This window comes from Passer montanus, unplaced genomic scaffold (assembly GCF_014805655.1).
Source record: "Passer montanus isolate IOZ18808 unplaced genomic scaffold, ASM1480565v1 scaffold66, whole genome shotgun sequence".
NCBI classification, from domain to species: Eukaryota; Metazoa; Chordata; class Aves; order Passeriformes; family Passeridae; genus Passer; species Passer montanus.
The window spans coordinates 6,213,216-6,235,256 of NW_024371704.1; the positions used below are offsets into that span (position 1 = coordinate 6,213,216).

General features: G+C 43.8%; 1 protein-coding gene across 2 annotated transcripts in view; it reads right to left on the reverse strand.

The window, feature by feature from the left end:
* Positions 1–22,041, reverse strand: part of TMEFF2 (transmembrane protein with EGF like and two follistatin like domains 2) — a 124,887-nt gene that overhangs the window by 18,336 nt on the left and 84,510 nt on the right. The window contains exons 6-7 of one of the 2 annotated variants that reach the window (XM_039728539.1): positions 14,149–14,297; positions 12,970–13,029 (exon numbers count right to left, since the gene is read on the reverse strand). In XM_039728539.1, coding sequence (XP_039584473.1) covers positions 12,970–13,029; positions 14,149–14,297 — 209 coding nt within the window. The remainder of the gene's footprint in view (positions 1–12,969; positions 13,030–14,148; positions 14,298–22,041) is intronic. The other variant, XM_039728540.1, reaches the window with a different exon arrangement.

Consider the following 22,041-nt stretch of genomic DNA (forward strand, 5'->3'; position numbering starts at 1 on the left):
TTAAGCAATTAAACTGTACATTAACAAAGCACGCTTCCAGTTTGTGTGGAGATGCACTTAAAACCTGCATCCATGTGATCACACCCAGAGAACAGGCACATCTTACATAACACAGAGCTGCATTTTCCATCCATCCTCGCCCCTTCAGCTGCCTGCATGGCTTTTACTGGCAGAAAGATCAGGCAGACAATCAATGAAACAAAGCAGGAACTTCCTCTTGAGAAACTGCTGCACATAAAAGCACACCCTAATCCAATTACCAGGCTGCCCCCTAATTTCCAATAGGAACTCCAGGTCTGAATGGATTGTTTTCCACAGAGAAGCGGTGCTTGAAAAGGTCTCTGACTTATATTTAGGTCTGCCAGCATGGTGTTATGAGACTTTACTTTCTGGTTTCACACTTTAAACAATCTCAAAAAATTACAGCTGAAAGCAAGTATGAATGGCAAAATTGTCAGAGGTTTGATGGAAGGCACGGATAAGAAAAGGTTACCCAGGTACGTGACAGCGCCGACAAGTAGGTCAGGGATGTCATTTTGGCTACAAGGCGTTTCCTTCAGTCCTTTTGACAATCTGAAGGTTTTACAGTCCTAGTTTTGCACTGATTTTATATTCAGTTTTGATTACTAAAAGCAGTCTTTTTTTTATTCTTTTTTTTTGGGGCACATGTTGGCAAGATGCTGCCAAGCTGAAGTGTAACACCCACTTGGCTCCCTTCCCTCCTTTCTTTTTTTCCAAGGTAGCATCTGTGCTTGTAAAAACACGCTGCCTGAGAGGATTCATCCAGGAAACTAAAGAAAGAGCTGCAGAATTTTGGGGGAAGTGTGTGTGAGAAAATAGGAGACTGAAATAAAAATACTTGACTCCTATATGTGGTATTTTTGTACACTTCCTGGATCACATGCCTGGCAAATCCCTTGTGAATATCCTGGTTATTTTAGTTGCCAGAGCATGACCCTGAATGGCCTGTGACTACTCTGAGATATGTCTGCTGTTGGCTAAAAGCATGGTTTCAGCCATACTTTTCACTGCTTTTGTTCAGGCTATTCAGAAAAGTTTTGTTATGCTCAGAAACATTTTATTGGCATGTTGCAAACCCATGATCACTGCTCCATACAAATCAAATGCTACACTTGCTGAGGGATGAATCCTGCGTGGTTTGATGCTATTTTTACTCAACCCTTTGCCCTGAGTCCTGCATTGTAAAACTGTGATGGCAATGGGTCCACACAAGTCTACAACCTTGCTTTTTGCATCAGTCCAGCTGTATTGTTAAAATCTTTTGTGGCTGCTCAGAGGGTTGGCCTTCAGCAGACTGTGTTTGAAATTCCTGCTTGGTAAACAGGAACACTCCAAGCAGTGTGCATCCTTTCCCATGCCTGGAGCTGGAGAGATATCCCTTACTATTCCCAATTTCAAGTGTAGGAGAAAATGGATAAAACAATATGAAATGTCACTGCAGTAAAACCTGCTATTTTACCAAAGATACACTCTCTCCCATCTGTCATGAAACCCTGCAATGGAGGGACAGAGCCAAAACCTTTGCGTGCTCTTGGGTTCGCATCAAAAGCCTCCAATGTCACCACACAAATCTGAGCTTTTTGCCTATTACTCCAGTACCACAGGTCTATCAGGCAGCATCTCTGAGATGCAGAGAGGAGCCCACCCAAGGCTGCAGAACACACCCTGTGCCTGTCAGAGCCTGAGGGGCTGCTGGAGACCCCTCCAAGGCACACTCAGACACCGCTACGGAGCTGCCACCTCCCCTTGTCTGCTCACTGCAAACTCTTCCAGTGCCCTTGAGCCCACCGCCCACAGAGCCAGCCCAGACTCTGCCTGCTCAAATAAGCCAAGAGCAGACAGCATCTGCTGGCCTATCTCCCATCAAACCCTTCCATCCAGACCCCTGGCCATCCCTGCGTGATGAGACAGAAAGCGAGCACAGAGCTCACCCTGCAATTTCCTTCCATAAAGAGTGGAACAGCTTCTCTACGCCCCAGAGGTCCTGGGATTCATAGCTGGTCACACAGCTCATTTTGAAGCACAGACAGAAAAGTCTATTAAGAACATCTCTTTTTTTTAATAAATGAATACCTGCATTTGCTATTTTTATACACCTGTTATTATTGCCTTGAAGCAGTGCCACAGAAGTGAGCTGTAAAGATGGCATTTGTGAAAATAAAGGGTTTGGTATTTTAACTCTGCGCCCACTCCTAGAGCTAATATTGAAAGCAGGAGAAGCTGAATGGAAAAGAAAGGGCAATTCTATGAAATGGAAAATTTACTAAGAATAAAAATGGACAAAAAAGCCATACAGAGAAATCTCAAAGCCATTAAGCTTGATGGTCATTCTCCCACTACTTTCAGCAAGGCTGGAATTTTACCTACTGCCTCTTTAAATCTTATTGACTCTTATAACAGCATTTTAAACCAAACAGCTGACATCCTTCTGCCCAGCCAAGGCCTTTTAAATCACTGAAATGCAGGATGGAAAAAAATCTGCAGTGCCAGATGTGTCTAAAAACAGTCACAGTTCTTGTTGAGGCAATCTGCAGAGGAAAATGGTTAGTATTTATCATGCCTGACAAAACACTAATAGTTTATCAGTTTTGATATTATAGACTAATAACAAGCTTTTCCATGGCTACTTCATTTGCAGAGCATGGAGACAGACTGCACTACTGTTACTTGATTTTAGAACAATGCTTTTTATTTAATCCCTTCCCATTCTAGCTGGATGAAAGCACACTTCCATTATTAAATGAAATTGTAAACTAAATACTCTAGGGAAGGGGTGTTTTTGATGTATACCTGATGCAGCTTTAAACCACAGATAAAATAAGAGGGAGATTAAAACCATAGGGAGAGTTTTAATTTATTTTTTCCCCCTGAAAAATATTTTGCCATTATGTAATGCTGTTTAAAATGGCTAAGGCTTGTGCTAACAGCAGTAGGCAAAGCAGTGCATTTTGATTCAGTGCTGATAATATTCTGACATGCACTGCCACAGGTACTCTAATAGCACATTTTGTTTACAGCTGTTGTATTTCCAAGAAGAGAGTTTCACAGTCACTTAAGGCTCATGGGTACAAGGTAAAATGACAGCCCGAGTGTGTAAGAAGTCACCTTTCCAGGCAGGTAAATACTGCTTTTCAGACCTGAGTTATTAAGAGCACTTCTGCTTGCTTGGTGATACAGAGGTTCTCCTCCAACTGCCAGGGCTGGGTTTATCCTGAATGTAGAGGAATGTTTGTATGGACATGGGAGAAGGCACAGCTTATATTCACACTGCTGCACCTCCCACTGAAATTCATACTTTCTCTAAACCATTTCCATTTTCTTTCAGAAACAAGCTTCTGTCACTTGTGGTTTCATACATTAAATATTGATATGGAAAGAATAGTTACATTGCATTGCTTGAAAAATCAGTGCAGGGTATGGCTTTTAGCAGGTGTGTTCAATGGAGAAGGTAAATGCACCTTTTAGCAGGTGTGTTCAATGGAGAAGGTAAATGCACCTTTTAGCAGGTGTGTTCAATGGAAAGAAGTGGAACCATCAGCCAAATGAAACTGTTGTGGCAAAATATTTGTCTTTTTCACTCTCTTTACCCAAATCTATTAAACCAGGCAGAATTTGACACTTGTCTCCATCTAGTCTAGCTCTGAAGGTCTACTAAAAATAAATATACCAGCTCCTTCTTTTCTTCTCCAACTGCATTTCCTTTAATTCCACCAGATGCATTTATACTTCTGAATCCAGGTGAAATAAAGCTCAGGTTACCACTGCACGTGTCTAAATGATAAAATTATCTTGTGTTTGTATTGCAATTTGACATGATGCTACTCCTTCTACAAAAAAGGATGTTTCAGTCAGTTCTAAGTAGTAACTTTCCTTATGGTTACAATTTATTTATTACAACTGTCATATGCTTTCATCTCGTGGTATTTTGATATCTAACATTTCATAAAGAATGCCAAAACATCCCATGAAACAAAATTCTGAGGAAATTCAGTTCTATGAATATTTCAAAATAATTTTTTTAACATTTCAGACTAGATCAAACACAAATATTTAAATGTTGATGTTTCCTGAAAATGGATATTCTAGCATCTCATTATAAATTTAACTCTCAAATCCTTGGGAAGGCAAGGATTCCTAACAGCAAATTCACAGAAATTAGGCCTAAAATAGAACTTCTGGGCATAAAAATACACTGTGGTACTCCTTAATATCTATCTAACTAATTCAAATTAGTGTAGTGGATGGCAAACAGCTGCTGTGCACCATTTTGAACAGTATCCTTCAAAGATAACTCTTGAGATGATCAAAGTGCCTGGAGCCCAGAGGAAGGATGGAACCAAGGGTGAGGGAAATCCCTCCCCAAATCCAGAAAACGGGATTAATTTCCCAGCCTGTTCCCTGAGGAAGATTGATAGAATCTTGTCTTAGATGCCGTTTTTTGGTTTTTTTTTAAACTTTCTTTTCTTGTAGGGGAAATAGGGGAGTTGAGAAAGGAAAGAAGATTCTACCAAGAGGGAAATGCCTTCAGGGTGTCAAAATGCCAAAGACAGTATCTACCATGCTCGTGGCATGTGGATGAGATGCTGAGGTTGCAGATGATACCTACAACAGCAGCACAGTGTGAAACAGGCACCCCAGCACAGTCCCCACATGTGACCCTGCATCACCCAAGTGTCAGATTGCTGGTCCCACAGAGGAACTGGCCTGCACAGTCCTTCTAGATCCCAAAATTAGAACAACTTAAGCTTCCCTGTGACTTCTGGTGTGCAGCAGGTCTGGGGCTGTCTGTAATAAATTTAAGTACAGATCTGTGAAGCCACTTCATGGCCTGCCTTGTTAGGTGGAGTTCACACAGAACTCTGCTATTTAATGCTGGTCTGTCACAAAGGAGGGGCCTGAAAATGGGAAAGATGCAGTATTAACTAGGTGCTGCAAAGTGATTTAGTCAGCTATAAAGAGACCTTTTTGGATAATTGTAAATCCCTTCGCAATGGCAGTGGCTGCAGCCAGGAATTATGGTGCATATTCCATATATTCATGGCAGCCAAACCCTGGCTGTAGATCATGCTGTTTCATTCCCATAAACCTCAGAAAACAAAGGTTAGGAAAAACAAATTTTGGGAGTAGCTTTATCTAGAGCATAAAACCTAGCATGACTGCAAACCATAAATGTAGTTTTTTGAGGGTCTCTACCCTTTCCGCTAGAGGTCCTATTTAGGAAGTAGGTATGTGGTTAAAGATAACTTGAGAAATCAGATACAATTCAGCTTGTGTTGAGTTTTGGGGATCACATTTTTATGTGTAAGCAGGAAGGTGCCTTTCTTTTCTGCAAGCTTTACCTTGAACACAGATACTGAGCAGCAGATCAGCAAGTACTGAAAGGTTCAGGTTTGCTTGTGAAAATGGGTTCTGTGCTCTAAATAACACCAAACGTCACAGTTGAGATGGCCACCACACAATTTAAGGCTTTAAGCATCCACCTATACAGAGTAACACCACAACACTTCAGAAGACTGCAAGCATCTGCCCTTCTTGTTCTTCAGCCCAGCCTTTTATCCCCTCATGCTGATGCCCTGCCCCTGTGTGCCCTCTGCTCCCTGTGGTGGTTGCTCAGTGCCCCTGGGCACTCCATGGCTCATTGCTGTCAGTGCTGCTCACAGCTGCACCCACTGGGGATGAGGCTGGCCCCTCTCCCAATCACCACAAACTGTCTAACTACAACCAAATATATGCAAATGGAACCCTATGTGCTTCTGGAATGGGACACAAATGGAAGAATCTGTAGAAATGCCTTCATGAACTCAGGTCTGCTCATCTCTATTGCACATGGGATTTCTGTTTTTATCCATAACCTTTAAGGGAACAAAATGTTACAGAAGACTGCTAACATGAGAGCATAAGGGGAAAATCAACAAGTAAGGCACACAGCAAGCAAGTCTTGGGCAAGCAGAAGAAGTGTTTGGAGCAAGCTTCATGAATTTCTCACAGTTCTGATGGAAACCCCACATGAAAAAATATACTTGGATTACAACCTCCACCCTCACCCACATATCATTTACACCTGAATTCACTTCCAGGAGTTAAATGCTTCAGCAATGCTGACAAGAGTAAAATAGCCTGGTCTGGTTTTGTATTTTTTTTTAGGCTGCCCATGCTAATACTGGTGTTACAAGTTGGAATTGTTTTTCCAGTTTGTTTCTTACAGATCAAATTCTTAGCCTGGATTTATTGAATTTTCAGGCTCCCAAGCTTTAATGTAAATCAAATAGCTTTCTTTATAATGTTCACTCACAACAATACTGAAATTGTTTATTATGGGGAAAAAAGCACAAACGAATTCTGCAACTTTTGATTCACACTCATTAGTGACTGAATTAAGGGCTAAGCTTTAGAGGCAAAAATGGAAATGTTCTTCCTCCTTGAGCTACATCAGTCTAAGGTAAAGAGATGTCTAGCAGTTCACCTGAGACCTAATTTAAGTTTTAATGCTAACAATTACAGGTTCCATGAGCATGACACTGGGAAATTGTAAGTAATGAAAAAGCAAAATTTATCTCATTATAAAACCAAAAACCCCCCAGAAATCCAAAAGAACAAGGCACATTTTACCAAGCTTAGTGTGTGCAATTCAAAGTTAGAGAAGAACTCCCATAAAAAGTGAGGTATTCTCCTGTGGCTGGCAGATTAAATGAGCAATATTTCTCTCTCCCTCTCGCTTGTTTTTAAAATCTCCATAAGCCTGTTTTCATTTTGCATGCTCCTCAGGAAGAGACTGTTAGGAGTAAGTGCTGTTAAATCACATGGCACAGCACTCTGGAGTGCTGCAGTTTCCTTCCTGGCAGGGGGCTTGTTTGTGAGGCTATTATGTGACCCCTATGACAGTGTGTCTGTCTCCCATTCCAAAAAAATTATGTAGATTTCAGCAAGATAGAGCCAAGCAGGATCTGAAGGTAAATTTGAGAGGGTTCTACAGAAGAAAAGCACTTGGGGTAGCCTGTGCTGCAGTGCCCATAGCAAGACAACTCCATTATTGCCCCAGCCTTTCCTATTTTAGAAATAAAACTTCCAATCTTCCTTATGACTCGGGAAAATGCTTGAGTGGGACTTTCCACACTCCACCTAGTACAGTACAGAGTTAAATCACAAAACCTGCACAAAAGCTGCAGGTTTTAATTTCAAAAACACCCAGGACAAGTGGAGGTTTGGGGGCCACGAGAGCTGTTTGGACTCACTCTGTTGTCTGCTCAGACTTGAGTTCAGAAGTATTTGGCAGTAAGATTTCCTGACCCAATTGCTGGTATCTATCACTGCCTTTTAGATTTTCCTCTGGACATCAACAACACTGGAGGAGCTGCAAGGCAACAGAAGGGCTAGAGACCACCAGGATACAGGGATCTCTCTTGTGTTTGAAAACCTCTCACAAGAATCCAGAATGGGTTTTTTTCCTGTGTTTTGCAGAGCTCATCTACCACCTTTTGAGAACTTTCACTGTGCATAAAACTTAAGTAGCTTTTTATAAAACCTTACAAACAAATGCAAATAGCAATTTGTAAATGCAAACAACAATTCAAGCAACATTTAAAAGCTTCCTGTTTTTAAATAAATGTATCAATCGTACCATTCTTGTTCCTTCCACAGGTTGGAGTGTGTGTGTCTGTGTGTGTGAGCACAGGTGGAGGCCGCAGCTAGACAGCATTCATGCTGCCACACAGCTGTCAAAATATTAAAATCTAGGTTTTTTCAATTTTAAGTGATTTGATGGAATAGCAGGAAGGCTTTCTATATAATCTATTTATTTAGTGTGAGAACCTCTGAGGAATCGAAAGGCAAGCAAATCTGCATATGCAAGGATGTAATTTCCCTCACATTTTTACAAAGCTGCAGATGAGAAATAGTTGCTCTCTAGCTGTGATGGTTGCACAGTGTTCAGCTTTGTGTCTCACTTGCTAATTCCGTTAAGAAAGGAAAACCTGGTTCACAAAGGCAGAGCAAAAATGCACCACAGTTTATATCCCATAGATAAGCTCTGGGGCTTTATTATTCTTCAGCAGTTCAGCAAATGGCTGACATACTAGTAGACACAAAATTTAATTTAAACGGACAATGTCAAGTGGTTTACACTCCAAACTTAACCTACTTTGAAAATGTTATGATCTGGAGAAGGAATCTAGTCCGAAGTTCTCACATTTTAGTCCAGAGGGGGGAATTAAAAATTGTCACTATAGAAATTCAGCACTGCTGTTCTGATTCCTGGCTACTCTCCAGGCCTGTTACAGACAATGAAGACGACTGTGACTGAATTGTATTTATTTTGGAGTCCAAGACTCTTGGACTTTTGAAGGGACTCATTGAAGAGTCCGAGACTCTCCTTTATCCTTGTAATGTGCAATGGCTGTCATGGCCTTCATCCCACAGCCCTGCCCCAGCCAAGGGAAGATGATGTGTTGACACAGATGGATTTTGCCCTTTTTGGTGGAGCTGTGAGTTTGCTTGGGCAACACATCCATCTGCTGGATTACTCGGCCGAGCAGCCCCGGGAGTGCCAGGACGGCCCCGGTGCCAGGAAGCGCTCTGACAAGGATCCAAGACTGTCATGCAGGTTTGAAATCCCATGGGAAGCCAGGAGGGTGAGCAGGGAACAGAGCAGCCATGAGCAGACGTGCAGCATTTTGTGCTCGTTATCAGTTTTGGGCACAGCAACAGCACTGGCATGACAGGCGAGGCACTGCCTGCAGGAGAGTCCCAGGACTCCCAAGAGCCCAAAGGCACCACCCGAGGCTGCTGCCAAGGGAGAGTTTACTGCCCTGGAGGAACCCAAAAATACAGCTCAAACTGACCACTTGTAGATGCACATTTTTCACCAAAAGAGACTATTTGGGCTGAAAATATCTCCTCCCCCTTTCTATCAGCTTCTGTGCGCTGCTGGCATTCAGCTGCTGAGACTTGATCTAATCAATGCTCATATGGGGAGGTTTGTCTGGTCTGGAAGATGATATTATAGAATAGGTCTGTCAAATTTGTCAGTGTCTTCACCGACAATTTTCATGAATATATAACATTGAAATATGGCACATCCATACTGACTTATTCCTTATGGTGCTCAAAATGGCTTGAAAAAAACCCCTCTGTAATTTGATAATGAGAAAGGATAAAGTCATTAGGGGGATAATTGCTAATATCCAGATCTTAAGAAGAGACTATAAATACTGAAGAATACAAATAGGCAAATGGATTAACAAGATGAGAACCCCTTGATTGCCTGGCCTCTGAATTCCAAAATGCCACCAAAACAGCCTTATTTATGCATATAATGGGGAAATTCAAGAAAACATCCATCATGGGACTTTCAGCTCAGACACTACATTCTAAAACATACATTACACTTAAAATGCTTCAAAATGCTCTTTCATGGAAATTGCAAGATAAAGTGTATTTCTATTGGATTTGAGGGAAAAATCGCACCCATTCATTTATTCAGTAAAACCAAATCTCACTGCACAAACTTGATCAAGGTCAACGATCTGCCATTTGTTGAGGAGAGTGAAAATCTCCCCAAGTCTAATAAATACCTTGGGGTTTCAGAAGGAGGAGAGGCCAGAACTGCACAGAGGCACAAATGCACAAGTGTACAGACTCCGTATTGACGTGCAGGGCACAGGCAGCCATGGCAAGGGCAGAATGGTGACCCTGGACAGGCAGGACAGGGTCAGAGAAGGGCCTCCTACAGCTCACTCTTCTCAGGTTTGCTTTGTTGTAAAAGAGGGTACTGCTTTTTGGGTGATATTGGTCTGGCACTTGAGAGTGCTGGCATAAATCTTGCCTGTAGAAACCGAGGCGATGCAAACCTACTGCGAAGATTTCCCCCCCAAAGGAACGAGTAACCTCGGCTTTGCAAACCAAAGATCTGTCTGTTATTGGTGAGCACCAGCAGGCTTGCAAGAACAGGAGGGAGCAAAGATGCTGATGCAACAGACAGTTTGAATAGTTGGATGTGGGAAAACTCAGCTGGGCTTTGGGACTTGTGGCTGTTTGCAGAGCTGCTGCATTTGCTGGCCCCCGTGGTGGGTGTGTGGGGGTGGTTATGGAGAAACCAGCACTGCTCAGCTACCACAGTCCCTGCAAAGAGCATTTGGCTGCATTAGCATAATTGACAGCATCAATTATAGCCCACTGCTATACTCTCCCCTGGGAAAGGCCGTCCATACAAGCCAATGTTTTTAAAAGCGTGCGGTGCTCACGGCCTCGGCGATTTTTAGTGCCATTAAACAGTAGAGAACAAAGGTATTCTGTGGAAAGCTGCAGGCTCAAGGAAATTGCTTCAGAGGCTGAGGAACTGTTGCTTTTTCACACAAAGCTCCTCATGGTTAGGGCAGCATTTCCTGTCTGAGGAGATATGAAGGTGGGGAAAAAAGTAGAACACACCACATTCTTACCACAGCCATCCCCATCAAATGTTTCTGCAGCTGAAAGAACATGAGGATGGCACAGAGCTTCCTGTCTGGCAAACACTGATGCATGAATGTTCACTGAGCCTCAGTTTTATACTGCTGCCTTCCTTTCCCCTCATTACTTCCAGAAGGCTGGATTTGCTGCAGCTTTTTGACACAGCAGTCCCATTCCCCTAAGGTCTCCTGACAGGGTTATGCCCCCAGACATTTGGGGACACTGGAGACAAGTGGACTGCCCTGCATGAACTAGCAATTTTCACCCTACATGCTGTTACTATATGTAAAAATGAAAAATTTAAGCCAGAGGAATAGGTGCACACAAATTTTAACCTCAGCTAGCACAGGAGACTGTGGCTGAGGTTAAATCAGTGGATAGAACCTGGTGGGACCTGCCCAGGGAACACAGTCACCACCCTTGAGAAGCCCAGTGAGGCCTGAGCCACACCAGAAGCCCCAAGAAGTGGCTTTCTCAGGAGCAACAATGGTGTTTTCCTGTGCCTGAGGTACCTACTGGATGTTCCTGCTGATTCAGGATGTCTCCATCACTCCCACGGCTGTAGGGGAGGAAGGTGCCATGTGTCCTTTCCACAGGTCTTTGTCATCCCTCACTGGACCATCTGTTCTCCCACTCCTTCTGACCTCCTGGTGCTTGGAGACCATCTCCACTACAGACCTGCTCCTCTGTGCCCTGGCTCTGCCCTCCTCCCTGTCAGGTAACCCAGATTCCTCTCTCCTTGGCTCCCAACCCCTGACAACACTTTACTGCAGTCAATTTTCTTCTACCCACCACCTCCCCTCTTGAATGTGGGCTGAAATATCATCTTTCCTAAGCAAGAGCTGTTTTCTTTCTCCTGCTCACTTGACCTCAAGGTGCCTTTTGTGCTCCTCTTCCTCCATGACCCATGACATGGCTTTCTTTTGTCACCACTGTGATCTCCTCCTCCTCCCTAATCCCCAGCCTGCCTTTCCCTCCCTTCTTGTTACAACTCCTGCTGTCTCTTCTCTAGCTGATGTGGGTCCCTGCCATCCTAAAGCAAATGCACCAGGCACAGCAGCACAGGACAGGCTGCACACTGAAAAGGGGCTCCAGGCCTTCATCTCAGCCTGTGCTCTCCTCAGCTCTCCAGCAAGAAAAAGAAAAGATTTAAAATAACATTACTTGGCCTTATTTCTAACTTAAAATAAATCATTTTGGCCTACTTGGCCTTATCTCCTGCCCCCTGTCCCCACAGGACACAACATCAGCCTTTCCAGCCTTTTAAGAAAACTGACTACTACCTCCCACAAAAAGCTGAGGGTAAGCAAGAGTTTGGAGGAAAGACACCGAAGACTTTTTGCTTTGCATGTCCCTGTCTTCACCAATGGAAGGGCTCCTTGGCAGTAGGAAACACCTGGACCATGGCTTGATATTTTAGAAATCGAAATTTATCCCAGCATTTTCTTTCCACAGCAACTTCTACTCCTCCACTGCAGCAACCCCCAACGCCTCGCACTGCTCTGCCTCACCGAGACATCACTTATTCAGAGCTCTATGTTTTAATCATCACACACTGTTTTAAGTAGGAACAGAACAATCATTTCAAAGGCTGGGTACCCCACTGTCACAGGGATGGCACAGGAGATGACCAGCTGGATTAAATACTGCCCCAGCACTCTCCCAGCAGGAAATGTTCACACCTGTGGAACCGTCACCTGGGTTTCACCCGAGCCACGCAGCTCAGCAAACCCAGCAATCCACACCTACTCTCTCCAAACACTTCAAAACCACAGAAATACCACGAAACTGAAGCAATGAGTGCATCACCTGACCCATTTTCACCAGACCTTCCCAGAGGCTTTCGTTCTCAGTGTGAGCTGTGAACATTTGCATGCACGTGCGCGCGCACACGTTCAATTTCTAAATCAATCCTGCCAGGCAAAGGGTGTAAAAAATGTCTCCCAAACCTCACTAGTATTTACATGTTTTTAATTTCAAGTGCCATATAGGGCTATTCAGCCATTATATTTTACTATAGCTTCCAAATAAATTAAACCCATTTATCACTTAAACCCCCCACATTTTAAGAACCTTATTAACTTCATAGTTAAATGCTGACAGGTAATATCTATTATGGCAGCGTTTCATGGTATCCCAGCAGTGCTATGAGCTGGATTTTCACTTCCTTAAACCTGTATATCATGACAAAAATATGCATAATCTAGTGCACTGATTCTGTAATTTTCAATAATGTCTGCTAATTCCGGCAAATAATTTACAGTACTTATTTCCTCCGTCACAACAGGTGTTTTATGGCCAGAGTAGTTGTAGGCTGACAAAAATAGAAGCAGCCCATTTATTAAAAAGAGAGTTTGTAGCAAAAGAAAGAGTAAGGAAAGACAGTGTTTTCATAGAGTAAACCGGGAAAACCATACTAGAAGATGAGAACACCTCAGCAAATGAAGGAAAAAAGAGACTTACACAGATCTGTGAATTGTGATTCTCAGAGAATAGGAACTGTACCTGCATAATCTGTCCTCGCATAATGCCCATCTTCTGATTTTGTAGTTGTTGTAGTATTGTCTGTGTGAAAAGAAATGTGTTGAGTTGCCTGGGGAGCCTGGACTCGATACAGCCCGTGCCCCCAGCACAGTGCCCAGGCAGAGCTAACTTCCCTTGCACACACATCATCTCTGCTGGCTGCAAGGCTCTCCTGGGCCTGCCAGGTGAAAACAGCAGGATCTTTTTTCTAACAATATGTGATAACAGATTGCAGCTGGGATAAATATATCAGTCTGAAGCAGGAGTTGTCATTTCTGCTCTACTTGAAGTAATTGGGGAGTTTTAATATGTACCCTGAAATAAACTGCCACTTAGGGTGGTTAACTTTAAAGAGACAGGAGTAAACTGGAATGTGTTTAATACACCTGTATACTGTGGCCTTGTAAGTAGATGTACTGAGGATTTATGGGTCAGAAACTAAGGAAAAAAGCTATTGAGAGTCTGAGCCTCAGCAGACACTTTATTTATAGGAGCTATTGAAAGGCAAATTCTCTTCATTTTCATTTTAGAGAAAAACTGGGTTTTTAAAGTCAGCTCAAGGGTCACAGGTGATATAGCAGCCCAAGAGATGGGCACAGAGAAGCACTGGAGGAACAGGGAGAGCCTCAAGCCATGACTGGAAAACTTCCTTCCAGGCATCTTGGGCATCATGGAGCCCACCAAGGGTCACCTGAAGAACCTCCCAGGCACTGTGTTTGGGAGCGCCTCTTCAGGGAATCTCCAGAGACTGCCTCATGCTGCTCCAGTTACGGGAGCACCAGAGGGTCCATCCTGGGTGCCAAAATGTATCTGAGGGGCACTCCCACTGTCCTGCTCCAGCTGCTGCCTGGCAGACAGAGCTCTGGGCAAGCTGCTCGGGGCAGGAGTGATGCAGAGCCCAGTGCAGGGCTGGGCAGTGCCCTGCTGCTGCTGGGGGCAGGGTTAGGAGTGGTGCCCCCCTCTCATGCCTCGCTGTGTCTGCATCATGGAAGGCTCTGCCTCTCCCCACAGCCTGTGCCCTACAGTATCAACTGCAGCAGTCTAATGGAAATATAACATCACCAAATAAGAAGCCAGCCCTGGTTCTGTTTTTTTTGGTTTTTTTCTCCCTGAACAAAAATTGAAAACATTCTTTGAAATGAGTTTTGTTATGAGAGTTACCTTGACATCGACCCAAAGACATGACTTCAATTTTCTCCTGTTTCTGGCATGATGCCTCTTTGATTTGACATGCATTATCATAAGATTTCCCATCGGAAGCACAAAGAGGATTGAAGTTGGTTTGAGAACAGTCAATGTTGCACACACACCTGAAAAGATATAGAAAGAGAAAAAAGAAGAGGCTAATATGAGAAACTTTTTCAAGACATCATAAATACATCTCAGAAATATAAGTGTTTGTATTATCCTGACTGTACAATGCAAATCAACATAATGAAAGCAGAAAGTTCTGTCAAGAGGTCATTTGTATTTCTTGATGGAAATGAGATGCAGGGAGAGGGAAGAAGCACATAAAAGCAAGCAAAAAGAAAGATAAAAGAAGTGTGTTTTACATGGAAAAAACTGTACCACAGCATTACCACTTGTAATCCCCTGTAAACCAAAGAGATATGCAGATAAAGCAAGCTGCTGAGCCCTCCTGCAAAGTGAAGAGCCACAACATCCTCCTCTGTTCAGGTGCCATCCATTTTATGGAATATCACATTAATGTGGGTTTATATTGATTTATGATTTAATTCTGAAAATAATTACAGCACCTAGGGGCCCTGTGACTGTAACAGATGTGAAACTGAAGCCTCACTTCACCCCACTGGGATGAAACCACCTGCCAAGACTGAGACTGGAGCAGGGATGTGACCACACTCTCTCTGTGCCTCGGGCTGGTGGGATCTCCCCAGCTCCTGGACACAGAGGCTACTCACTATTAAAAGCAGGGGAATGCTGGTTTAGGGAAGACTTTGTGCACAAGCACTTTCTGAAGCACTTGGACAGCTCAGCAAGCAAAAAGCCTTACACAGGTGTTACCCAGGAAGGTCTCCTGACCTGGTGTCCTGCCCTGTGAGGGGTGAAGGCTCCCATGTCCAGGAGCACAGTGTGGGCTAATGCAGGCAGGGCAGTGATGGCCCCATCCTCAGATTGCTTAGGGCCATCTCCAGAGACTCCAGAACCCAGTTTGTGAGCTCCTGGGCTGCCCTGTGATGTGAGCCAGAGCACAGGGAGGTATTCACTTCCACAGTCTGCTCTGGATCCGAACTAACACACTAATGTGGACACATCCTGATCCCAGCAAGCCTTGCCACTGCTTCTAAGATGGAGAAACCTAGTTGTTTCCATTGACAGCAGGCTGCAGACTCTTTTCTTTCGGTTCCTCCTATTTCATTATCATTAGCAATGTCAGACAGCCTTGGGCATCGGCAGGGGAAAGGCACGCTAATCTTCTGTCCCCCAACTGTGCCACCTAACAGACAGCTCAGCCTCAGCAAACTCATCGTGATCTTGCTTGGGGACAAAGCCAGAGGTCTAACCTGGCAGCTGCTCCAGCTCTTCTGAGCACGTAATTGTGCACATGCTGCTATCCAAACTCTTCCTGGCTCCTTCTGACATTAAGGCAAAGCCATGCCATTGATGCTCTATCTCCAGCCCACTGGTCGTGCTGAACCTGGCAGTGCCAGCTCCACAGCTCTCCCTTTGGAAAGCTAAGTAATGGAAATGTCAAGCCTCCAGCCTCGCTGCCTGATTTAAGAAAGTGTTTAAAAGTCAGTCCACCTCCCATTTGCAGCAGACATCTGGACACCTTTGACTACTGGAGGTGTAGAGGGATATACACAAAACTGGAAAGAGGAAGAAGGAAATTGGAGAGTTTGGGTCAGATCTCTTTATCACCCTGTTTGGCTTCTGGCCTCCAGGAATGTGCCCAGGGTAATAGAAAACAGTGGAACCAGTAGTTGTCTTTTAGAATTTTTTGTTTTACACTGGGTAGGTCTATTTACCCCAAATGTTCACTAAATACAGAAAACTTCAGTTTAAAAAGAGGCCAGCGGTGAAAAGCTGTGGTTATAAATTAAATTACATGATTTCATAACTCGAAGAAAAGCGTCTAGCTCCCTGTGTGTAGCAATTTCCCCACACTGATAAACATAGAGAATATAAGAAAAAAAAATCCAGTGCATTTCCCAAGAATCTCCTTATCAGCAGAATAAGAATGTTCTGCTCCACTGAAATATTAACCATCATCATTTCTTCCTGCAGCCATTTCCAGCTTCCCACCTTAGTCAAACTCACTTCATTAGGAAACATTTACTGCTCAAGTAATAGCAATTCTTTCCACGTAGCTCTACCATTTGCATTTCAGATGGGACACAATCAGCCATATGCTCCTTTTTTTTTTGTAATAAACCAGCTAAGAAACAGCTTCACTTTTCTACATTTTGCTACAGAAAAATGAGTGAAGGTTAATATATATTATGTTTCAAGTCAAGAGAAAATTAAGCCAACGGGAAAATTACAACAAAAGGGTGCTCTTTAGGGGAAATCTCAGCAACTTTGGATGCAGTTTCAAGAATACCTAGGGGATGCAGGAACCTATGCTCAGAGTTAGACACTTTAGAGACATATTTTTCAAGGTGTTTAAATGCTTCTAGATGCACACAAACACTTTGTGTGGGATTTCTGGTATCTCAGAGACCTATTTCCCACTGATTTCAAACACTGCTTCAGAGCCCACTAGGCATTTATTTACATCTTCTGATACCTTCCAAAACACAAAGACCCAAAATGACTTTCCTGACCTCTTCCAGCAAAACTGAGAACCGAGATTTTTCTGTACCCCATTCTAAAATTTCAGCCAGCCTTTCTTCCCAAGGACCACGTGCTGCTTGTGCTGGGGTCAGATCATTCTGAAGAAGAAAAAAGACTCCCCCAGGATGACACAAATGCTCCAAAGCCTAATAGGATCCCCTGTGTGAAGCCTGATTCTCAGGGCTAGCTAGAGGGATGCTGAAAAAACACCAAACTTGCCACCCTGATCTTGCTGAAAGGATCATCCACTCCTTGCACAGTTTTCAGCAGACACAGTTCATTACTGCTTTTGCACTTATACACTCAAATCCTACTTTAAGGCTGCACAATTAAGTCAACATCAAATATATGTCAGGAAGTGAGAAAGGTAGGATTGCATTAGGAAGATTAATGTGCCTGCGTTGCTGGCTCTTTTTAATTTATAGTGCTCCTCTTATCAGGGAAAATGATAGTATTCCAACACCTTTTTTCGAACTGGAGGAAGCAAAAGTCTGCCCATTTGGACCATGCTGCCAAATTCCAAAAGGACAAATTGCAGTGAAGAAGGTGAGGCATGTACTCCAAACGTGTGTGCCCAGGCAAATGCAGCCTCTGAGAACAGCTCAGACTTCAGTAGGATCCACCAGTGAGGTAATAAATGCATAATGAACAGCACTTAATGCATTGGATTGAATGAAAACCTGTAAAGGTGCCTTCACTTCCTGAAGCATTATAAAATGCAAGAGTGGGGCTCTCTTGTGTTAAACCAGAACCAAACAGTGACATCCCTGCTTGGCTCAGGGGGTGTGTTAGGTGAGGGTACCAATGGTGTTATTTTCTGGGCACAGAGAGCACCTTTGGCTCTTGTGAGACAGAAAGGCCCTACCCTGAAGAGAACCTCCTCAAACCCTTGTCATGCACAGCACCCACCCCACTGCCAAGGGTGTGTCCAATGGGCTGGCTGGCTGCCTGCAGCTTCCCAGTCCCTGAGGCTCTCCAGTATGCCTTGAATTTTAAGTAATTGGATCATTTGACCACGTTATCATCCTGCCTATGCCTTCTGATTATAGTTCTATCAATAAATCTATTTGCTTTCTGTGTTCCTAAGTGTAGCACTGAAGAAGCCTGGCAATAGAAAGGCTGACTGAGCACTCCTGGTGCTCAAGACGCTGTGGGAAGGTCAATGAGGTCTCCTAGGGGGTCACAGAATGAAACTGTACCCAAGAGCTTACACAGAGTACGTGTGTAAGATTTAACCATGCCTTCTGCAGTCAGAAATGTGCTTTAAAAGCCTCTGTGAGGAAGGAGAGCATCCAAGACATCAGCAGATACCCCGCAGCTCCTCTGAGAAAGGAAGGAATGCTGTTCCACAGGCCCTTTGCATCTTCAAGTAATGGGCTCATAAGTTAACTGATTAAAATTTGGGCTGCCACTATAAACAATCATTAAACAAGGCTCATTTTCTTATGTCTTTTCTTCCAGGTCATTGTGATAGTCTCCAATGCATTCCCTTTCTTTTATACACTTTATTTTATTCCATTTCATTTCACATGATCATAATCCCGGAGGAGCTGAACATCCAGCGATCTATGTGGTGACTTTGGTGATCAAGGAAGCAAAAAACACCAAAGCAAACTAAAAAGACTGTTGAAGGGGCAACCTTGGCACCTCCTGAGGGGATTTTGGGCTACCTCTACCTCCCCATGGTGCATCTTGCAACACTGCTTGATGACATTGATGGACTCTGTCATGAGAACGTCACACCGGGATGAACCAGAAAGTGTCTGCAGGCAGAGGTGCAGCTCTGCAGGTAAGATGCAGGGGAGGCCCAGGAGGATGCCTGGGGGAGAGCTGGCAGAGCTGAGCTTAGCCTGAGGCAGGTGAGAGGCTGACAGGCACCTCCTTGTGCCTCACTGCCGACCTGTGGGGTGTGTGCTGCTGCGCTCTGCTCTGTGAGCTTTGGCAGCTTCCATCAAGGCAGGAGCTGCAAAGAGGGTGCTCAGCAGCACAAGGGAACCCACGGGCATTTTGGGATTTCACTCTTTTATCGTGCTTCATCCCTTCCCAGGGAAATGAGAGAGGAGCACAAGGAACTCCTTCCCAGCCTGGAACCTGATCACAAAGAAATGCTGCCCAGCCCTCATCCTGGTCCATGTGCCAGCAGTGATGGGGATGTGCTGCACCAGGCTGCTTGGCCAAACTGGAGCAGCCAACTTGGCTTCCTGTTGAATCAGTCTCCATAAAAATTAATGGGGTCAAAAAACCAGGCTTGGGTGAGTGCACAGTCTCCTAACACCCCACGCTTCTGCAAATAACATATGGTATTATTTTCTGGGCACAGAGAGTACCTCTGCCTGCAGAGAGCAAGATACTGAAGAGAGGATTCATAGCTACAAAGGGCTGTCCCTGGAAGGAGGAGCTGTGTTTTAAGGAGGAGTCTCAATAAAATGAGAGACTGGTTCTTTTCCCACGAAGGGTAGGAGAACACTATAATTCTATTTCCTTAGTTCATGAATAGAATGCAATCGTTAGTGACACAACGATGACAAAAAGAAACGCACTCCATGCTTTATCTTTACTCCTAAGACAACTATTCAGTCTTTGTTCCCAGCAATGTATTACTGGAAAATAATTTTTAAAAAATTACTATGCAGTATCTGCATGTAGCATGAGGAAGGTTTCTTATGTAGCTCTGATGGGAAGCAAGGAGGATAAATGAGACAATGCTTCCAAAAGAGCGGTTTCACTGGGAACAGATGCAGGCACATTTCTGTCAGAGCAAGATGGCAATGGCAGTTCTTCCCCATTCAGCATCTTTTAATTAGCCCTCTGCTGTTTGGAAACCTGAGAGCATTGTTGGTACTACCTCTGTTTATTAAAGATTCATATTCAGACTTTGCTGGCCATGGGTCATTTGCTTTTTGGAACCAGAGCAACAGAAAATTGTGCCTGAGATATCTGAGAGAGAAGTACTTAATGAAATGACTAACGTCTTCAGCCAAGTGTCTAGTTGATTGCAGGGTCTAAACAGCAGAACAGCAATAAATCTGCCACAAAGCGAATTGTCAGTCAAGAAAAAAAGGCATAAAACCGAAGAGACAGGGAGGCAAGAGCTAAAAATGTGAACATGCAAATCTAGTGTTATTTTTGCTAGTCAGAGCTCTGATATTTGAGCGCATATGCTAATTTGGTCAAGTGTGAGAACCCACCATGTCTCAGAGAGCACTATTTTACAGGGAAGGTGAAGTTCCATTCTGCAATAATTTTAAACATTATATATTTTCTCCAGGCACAAAAAAAAGGCAATGAAAACCCCAACAAAATTTTTGCAGCATAAAAAAGCCCAAAGCCCTTTGCCACAAAACACCATATAAATAATAACACAGTTGTTGGTACATATATGATATTTCAACCAGAGACATTTCTTATCTTCCTCCACTCTGACTAGGACATGGTGATCAGAAACTCAAATTTCTGGATGTCAGCATAGACCTCTCCAAGCCCCCTGCCCCTCTGAGCAGGACATTAAATGCCCATTTAAAGCAAACCTGGCAGTATTTATGCCTGCATAAAGAACCTGGCAATCAGTCCCAAATGCCTTCTCTATCATCAAGGTTTTCCTTTCTGGTACATAGGGCATCTTTGTTGACATTACCAGCAGGCAAGCTGAAATGAAGCCAGGCTTAACATTATGACAGGTATTGTAGCACGGCTCAGGAGGCTGGTGGGAGCTCTCATTTACCCAGGCAGCTTTGGGGGTGTTCCATGTCTCAACACAACATCATGCACAGCCATTTGAATGAGCTCTAGGCAGGGACTGGGCAAGGTGACCCTCTGGGAGCTCAGGTAGCTTGCTCAGACACACAGCCAGTGACAGCCCTTCACTGGGAGCAGGGACAGGTCACCTCTGTACCTACCTCAGCACATCACCCACCCACAAAGCCACCTGCCCACACAGGCAGCAAAACTGGATTGCTCCAGGCTGCTTGGACACACCTTTGTTTTGAGGAGAGTGTCAAAAGGAGCACACAAATCCTGTATTACTGAAAAATAATTTTTAAAAAATTACTAGATTCTGACCCTCAGCCACCTCTGAGCTTTACAGCGGTCTCAGCCCTACAGCAGCAATGGGCTGGCACCATTACACCCCTAACAGAGAGACAAGGGCCTGACACGCTCAGTGCACAGCCACCAGGGACCTTTGGTAGCCTGGCCAAACTCAGGTACCCCTCAGTGGTTTCTGCAGCACGTGGAGCACAGCCCAAGGGGATGGCACCCAAAACTGCCTGGCATCATTGCCTGCTTTGGCATGCACTGAACATCATATATCTGCTGACATACATACACATAAAATATATTCAGAATGCACACTGGCACACAGTGTTTTACACTTTCTATGAATCATACCCTACAACCTGTCTGTGCTTGCCAGGATACTGAAATCCTATCACTGCACTCTTAAGAACATCATTAAGAGGCTTAAAGAATAGAGACTCTGCGTGTCTCCTTCAAAACAAATTTTGCTGTAATTTTTGAGGTTGATGCAAAACTTTAGCTGCAGTGCAGAACAATAAACAATACATATTTTATAATGGCAGCACAAAAATAGCACACGATATTTCTTTCCAGGGCCTGCTAGTGCTTCTCTTCTGCTTTAAGATCACAAGAGAAGAAAAGCACGGCTTATTTCAAGTGCTTTCCATTCAATGTTTGTTACTTATTTATTTATCTAATTTATTTTTCCTTTTTGTCCTTTGCAGCCCTGCTTCTGCACTAAGGGCTTTAGCATGCCTACTTTGCACAGTGGCTTCCCTGGGATATTTTACTTATTTCAACTGTTCAAATGTTTATCTTTACCAGGAGTAAAAGGAGAAAAGCTTGATTCCCTCAGGGTGATGCAATGTTTCTGCATGGCATTTCAATAGCATCCTGTTATTCAAACAATTAGAAATCACAGAGACCATGCACAGAATTATCAGCATACTGCATGGAGATTTTTATTATTATGTAGTGCATAATGAAAATGATTTGAAGGACCCCAAAGCATCATAACAGAAGGAAGCACTGAATAATCAGGTGATTTTTTTTTTTTTTTTTAACTGCAAGAGCCCAAAATATTGTTTACTGGACATATGTCAAGCTAAAATGCACTAAAGTGGTGAATATATTTACTGATGGCCTTCCTTGCATACCAAATGCAGCACACTCTGGGAGTGTAGCTGGAGACAGAGCCAGGAGCTTGGACTACAGCTGCCACACTGCTGCTGCATAGCAGGG